Consider the following 6,719-nt stretch of genomic DNA (forward strand, 5'->3'; position numbering starts at 1 on the left):
AATGATTTTAGTTTATTTTCCTACAACGATTATTTGGGGAAGGAGTGTTTTCAGGGAGGAAAAACTGACACACGAGGCTCCTGAAATTGGACAGAATGTTTATGAATAGAGCTCTTCCTTTAGGATTTTTCTACCAGTAAGCTCCTAGCACCTGAATTTTCACACACTGCACCACAAACTTTCTCAAAACGACCGCCAACTTCTATGACCCAACAGCTTTTCAACCCACCCGAGTGCATGCCCTGGGCACAAGGTACAGTAGGGAAGACTCACGTGAGGAGTGAGACAGCAGTGCAGTTCCTGAGGAAGGAGCTATGGCAGCTGAAAAAAATCAGGATTTCTCTGGAAATATCAGCACAATAAATGACATACAGACCTGAATTTTCTCTGTTTTTGTGGTGTTTAACGTTTCTATTAAAGTGATTAATCATTTTTGTGGTGGATTTAAGTTAAGAAGAAAGAAGGACAAAAATCCCACCGCCATCTGCCAAGCACCTATTAAACAAAACCTAAAGTAGCTTTGATTCTCCTCAGGCAAGCCTTTTGGCCTAGGAGATAGATAACAGCAAAACCAATCTGGATAAGGCTGAATAAGGATGTAAAAGCCAAAATAAGAAAAACACACAATCAATGGCTTGATGTCACATATGGCTGTAATGTAGAAATACTGTAAACTGCAATTTAGTGTTAATATTGTCAACTAATCAGAAACTTCTGAAAACTGGCAAGGCCTAAACCACAAGGATAAATATACCTTATGTTCTAAGTCTATCAGCTTGGGATTTTAACTATTCCACGTCTGGTAGAGTACACCCTGAAAAACAAAATGCACAGCTAAAACAGATGAGCTAGAAAGTACCCAGAACTTAAAAGACAAGAGCATATGTACATAAAAATCCTTACTGGAACCACAGAACTTATTGAATGAGGGCTATTCCGTTTAAGTTTTCTTTTCATCTTAAAACCCTATTTTCTAGTAATAAGTTAAATTAAGGACAGCTCCACTTGCATTAATCTACAGAACAGTCCATATGCCAGTGTGAGGCTGCTATTCCAATACCACGATAGCTAGCCTGACTTTCCACTAGTGGTATTTTGGCAAAAATGTCAAAGAGGCGATCAAAGACGGGACAGGTCGTGGGTTTCTCCCTAGGAAGGTCATCGTTCCCTTTCCCTCCCCCACCCAACCCACAACTCATGGGAAAAAAATGAAGACTGCAGTAGTAGCATCAGCGTGTGCTGCCAGCCCACCTGGGGGCCTTAATTGTTGTCTTCTCCACCGTCGTCATCTTGCTGATCGCTTGTCCAGAGCGTGAGGTTGTCGTGGAGGAGCTGCATGATGAGCGTGGAGTCCTTGTAGGAGTCCTCATTGAGAGTGTCGAGCTCGGCAATGGCGCCATCAAAAGTGGTCTTGGCCAAGTGGCAGGCGTGCTCTGGGGTGCTGTGGATCTCATAGTAGAAAACGGAGTAGTTAAGGGCCAGGCCTAATCTAATGGGGTGAGTGGGCTGCATGTGCTCCTTGCTAATCTCAAGGGCTTCGCCGTAGGCCTTCTCAGATGACTCCACGACGGTCGCCCTCTTCTCTCCAGTGGCGACTTCGGCCAGGTAGCGGTAATAGTCCCCTTTCATCTTCAGGTAAAACACTTTGCTCTCATACCGGGTCTCACTGCAATTCTTGATCAGGTAGTTATCCAGCAGGCTCAGCACATCCTGACATACGGCCTCCAACTCCTCTATTTTTTCACGGTTAGCACGAACCATCTCTATCTTCCTCTCATTACCATCTGCAGATGTCTTCTGCTCAATGCTACTAATGACCCTCCAGAAAGAACGGCGTGCTCCAACTACATTCTTGTAGGCCACAGAGAGAAGGTTTCTTTCTTCATTGGACAGTGGCTCATTCAGCTCTGTCACCTGCAGGAGCGACGGGCGACTAGTCCCCAAGTCGACCCAGCGAAAGCCCGTGTCTGCGAAGGGGCTGGGGCGAGGCAGCAGGGTTGGGGCGGGGGTGGAGGAGAAACTCACGTTCTTCATGGCTGCGGCCATGTCGTCGTAGCGCTCTGCCTGCTCCGCCAGCCGGGCTGTCTGCACCAGTTGCTCGCGGTCCACCATCTTCATGGGCTGGGTCGGGCCGGGCGAGGAGACCGGGGTGGCCTGAAGGGCTCGGAGGGCGGCTGCGGGCGCGGCTGGAGCCCGTGTGCTGGAAGGACCGACCCACGAAGCGAGCAGCTGAGGCGACGGCGCGAAGGCTGTGGCTCGAGCTGCGACCACAGGACCCGGCGCAAGGCGGCTCTTAACCTCTTTATTTTTAATTTTAATTTTTTTAATATAATGGGATAATTTTTTATGCTATTACATCAAAATTTACCCCAGTCTTTTAAGACCCTGCGTAGTATTCCATCATTTGTCTATACTGTAATTTATTTCACATGATCCAGCAATCCCACTCCTGGGCATATATCCAGAGAAAACTCTAACTTGAAAAGATACACGCACCACAATGTTCACAGCAGCACTATGCACAAGAGTCAAGGCATGGAAGCAATGTAAATGTCCATTGACGGATGAATGGATAAAGATGTGGTATGATGGAGTATTACTCAGCCATAAAAAAGAATGAAATGATGCCGTTTTCAGCAACATGGTTGGACTTAGAGATTATCATACTAAGTGAAGTAAGCCAGACAGAGAAAGACATATATCATATGATATCACTTATATGTGGAATCTAAAAAAATAATACAAATGAACTTATTTATAAAACAGAAATAGACTCACAGACATAGAAAACAAATTTATGATTACCAAAGGGGAAAGGGGGGGAGGGATGAATTTGGAATTTGAGATTAACAGGTATAGACTACTATATATAAAATAGATTACCAACAAAGACCTACTGTACAGCACAGGGAACTATATTCAATATCTTGTAGTAACCTATAATGGAAAAGAATATATGTATATAGATATCTCTCTCTCTCTCTATATATATTTTCTAATCACTTTGCTATGCACATGAAACATTGTAATCAATTATACTTCAGTTAACAAAAAAGGGAAAAAATTCAGCTAGTTTAAAAAATAATCAATCGCATATAATGTATATTTAGTTGTTTCCAATATTTAAATTATAATTATTTATAATGACATCAATGATATTGATATCTTAGAACATTAATCTTTTCCCCCTCATTTCATTATTTCCTTAGGATAAACTCCCTGAAGTGAAATATCTGGTATGAGCGTAAAAAAGATACATATTTAAAATTTTGATCATATTGTCCGCTCAAAAAGTTAGATCAGCTTATACTCCTGCTAAAAAACAGTATATTTAAATGACAATTTTCCATATCCTCAAAAACTGAGGATTATCAATATTTTATTACTTTCAAGAAAGAATAGATGGAAGTGATGCCCATTTTAACCTGCAATTCTTTGATTATTGTCTGCCAAGTACCTTTTTCTGTATTTGTGGACATCTTTATTTCTTCTCTTTCGATTTGCTTGTTCATGTTCATGAGTAAAGTTTTAATCAGATTAATAATTCCATTACAAGGTTGTGTCTTAATATCTTCTTTCAGTGAAATTAATGTCAAATTGGTGGGCAGAGGTCTCTACCCTCCAATTATATATAAGATTAATGCCTCCAATTACTGTCTTAGATTAAAGTACTTTTCAGATTCTTATCTTCTGTGCAACTCAAGGTTTTATGGTATTTTTATTTATTTTTTAGAAGACTGTGAGTGTAGTGTGAAGCTCACTCAGACAGAAATAAGGTTGCTAATGTGGCCTTTGGTAGGGAAGGGAGCTGCCTCTCTGTGGGACCTACTCATTGATTCTAAAACCCAGACCATCCAGATCTATTTGAAACAATCTTTGAGGATGTTTATTAAGACCAAAAAGAAGTTTGTTAATGAGACTGAACTCAATTTTTTTGTTGGACACTTAACTTAAATATAAATGTATCCATCTGATGAAACATATACGGATAGGTTCTGTCATCACTTTCAATTTTCTTTTCACTATGGAGCTTTTTGAAAGTCTTCACCTGGGATGAGGAATAGAATGGCCACTCCTGGCCCTTTGGCAGCGACCGGGTTTCTGGGAACCTTTTCTGTGTGTCTCCATAGCTCTTGCTGTGCCAGACACATCTTTACATGAGATGTAATGGTGGCACTTGTTGGCTGATCCTTCCTGCTCTTTCTGTCATGTTTCAGTTCAGTGTAAGGGCCCAGTGTAATCATGCGAGTAAAGCTCAGGGATTTTCTCCCCTCCAGTATGTTTTGCAAAATACAGTGAAGGAGCTGAATCCATAGGTTACAAACCTAAGACAATTTTCCTTCCCTGGTGTCTACTCAAACCCAGTCTTGGAATAGTCCTCCACTACTCGTGGATGACATCCCAAGCAGACCCTGCTTTCCCAATCATCCTTAGACACAAAAGGTCCACAAATCAGAGACCAAGAAAAGGTCCCATTTCAGTGATCAGTATGTCCACTCTAACAACGGTGTGTGTCCACTGTTATTTGACACCCACAGAGGATCAGTTGTCAACATTTCCTCCCTCTATAGGACCAAATTATTTTCAGTATAATCATGAAAGGAAACAAATAATAACAATGGCCAAAGAAAAAAATGTAAACAGTGCAAGTTTTCTTTTCTCAAATGTCCATATATAATCATGTCAGGAAACAAAAAATAAGTAAAAATAAAACAAATACTACAATACAGGAAAGGGGAAAAGTAGTGAATTAATACTTTCTACTTAGGTTATGATTATTTTAAAGAAAGAAAAAATTACACTGTAGTTTGCACTCGGCTTTAAATTTTAAACCAAGAAAAACTCCAAGTGGTCTCAGAGAATGACAGAATTGAAATAACATGTGTTCTTTGTCTTTACAATAACCATGCTATCATGGCTTATTTCAAATCTACTGATTAAATGAAGGGATATGAAGTACCACAGGAGCTGGAGATATTAAACTGTGCCTGAAGCAAACACAATGATTCTGAACCCTTAAAATTTACTCTTAAAACGAATGTGTGCAGCTAAGTTCGAGTGTGTTGGGGCCAACTGGGCAGCAGGAAACTTTCTGAATTAACTTCCAGGCAGAAACTGTTTATTAAAAGAGAAGTCATAAAAATATCCTAATTTGGAGCCTACATATATAATACTCAAGAGTATCCACAGCAATTGTTTAGATATTAGACCAACAAAAGATACTTTTGGGGGGGAGAAGTTTATCACTGACATTTTATAGAATTGTCACATGATGATGATAAAAAGCAGATTGACGTTGATTAGACTTCAGTATTGCTTTTAAATTCTCTACAGACGATGCCTACCTGATGCCTTGATACCATATCAGCTCTGGAGCTTGGATTCAACCCTCAGGAAAACATAAGAGAAAGATACGAGTTTCGGTCATTGAGTGAAATGGGGCTCAAAGTAAAAATTATGCTCAGTTATTAAAGAATGGAAAAAGTTACTCTCTTAAACATCTGAGTTTGTGGCTGGAAATTTGTAGCTTGTTATTCCAGAAACTGCTTCTTGGTGCTTGCTGCTTCTCTTTCTCTCTCTCATCTGAGCCCATATAGTATAGTTTCTGTTGTATGGGTAGAAGAGATTTTTAACTTTTGTTTTGGAGAGAAGAATCACTTAGTAAATGGGATCCAAACCAAACACAGACTTCCCCCACTCCCTTGGGGTTGGTGGGTGGGGCAGAAGCATGAAAGTGTAACCTCAGTACACGATTTGCACAGAATTCTGGGAACATCCACGCTCAATGTCAAGTGGGTCACAGAAGCCCCTTTCATCTCCTATCCCCTCCCCTCTTCCGGGCATTTCACACCCTCATCTTCTTTGCCAATTCCTGGCCTGAGGCTTCTCTCAGGAGCTAAAATGGCAGGTGCCATTCATTCCCAATGTCTTCATTCTGAAGAGCATCAATTTGAATATCTGTGGCAGCGAGGGAGGGACCTGCAGTCCTAGAGGGGGACTCTTTCGTAGAGCAATGGAAATTTTTCTGAATCCTGAAATCCAACATGGCTTTCCAAATGACCATGCTGGTGAGTGAGTCTTCAATCAGGATGCCTCTTTGGTGGTGTTTCAGCTTGCAATTAGCTCCAAAGTCCTCAGGGGTTGGCACAATCGGTATGGACCCCCACTGGGTTTGATAACTCTCCAAAGCATCCCTGGGGGTGCCGTGCCCATGCCAAGAAGGCGCTGCAGCAATTAAAGAATGTTTTCTTCCTGAGCGCTGGGGTGCATTTATCTTCAAGCTAATGTTACGGTTGGCGCTTTCTTTTGCCAAAGCTCCATAACAGCTGGGCCTCTTATTCCTTCCCAGCCTCATCACGGAGTAAGAGGAGGGTTCAAAACAAAACAAAACCCTTCCTCCAGTGAGGGGGAAGAGTGCTAGTTGAGTATCCACTAGACTCAATAAGTCAGCCTCATTTCAAAGGCATCTTGTTGACCTATCTCAGGTCCTGCTGAAGCTGTGACCCAGAAGAGACGCTGGGCCTCTTTTGTCTCCAAGGGCTGGCAGGAGGCAAGCTGGGCAGCGAGACGGTGCCCTGCTGGACAATGGGGAGTGGTGACAGAGTGCTCCCATTTATTGGCTGAGTGACTACATCAGTCATTCATTCACAGGCACAAGGTCTAAATTGCAGAACCAATTAACAGCACTAATAGCCCTTGCCTGAATTAATCTTTGAGAC

At 41.7% G+C, this 6,719-nt stretch overlaps 1 protein-coding gene across 1 annotated transcript; it reads right to left on the reverse strand.

Moving 5' to 3' along the window:
* Positions 1-1,260: 1,260 nt before the first annotated feature.
* On the reverse strand, positions 1,261-2,112 carry LOC133093691 (14-3-3 protein gamma-like). Its single transcript, XM_061193655.1, has 2 exons — positions 2,026-2,112; positions 1,261-1,914 (listed from the first exon to the last, which is right to left on the reverse strand). Exons 1-2 carry the CDS (start codon positions 2,110-2,112, stop codon positions 1,261-1,263), a joined length of 741 nt encoding a protein of 246 aa, XP_061049638.1.
* Between the last annotated feature and the right edge of the window lie 4,607 nt (positions 2,113-6,719).

Source organism: Eubalaena glacialis, chromosome 6 (assembly GCF_028564815.1).
Source record: "Eubalaena glacialis isolate mEubGla1 chromosome 6, mEubGla1.1.hap2.+ XY, whole genome shotgun sequence".
Taxonomy (NCBI): domain Eukaryota; kingdom Metazoa; phylum Chordata; class Mammalia; order Artiodactyla; family Balaenidae; genus Eubalaena; species Eubalaena glacialis.

Bases quoted from the DNA above. Each gene is read 5' to 3' on its own strand.
- LOC133093691 (XM_061193655.1), bottom strand. From the start codon at position 2,112: ATGGTGGACCGCGAGCAACTGGTGCAGACAGCCCGGCTGGCGGAGCAG. The intron at 1,915-2,025 runs GTGAGTTTCTCC...TCGCTCCTGCAG, and splicing joins TGGCCGCAGCCATGAAGAAC to GTGACAGAGCTGAATGAGCC.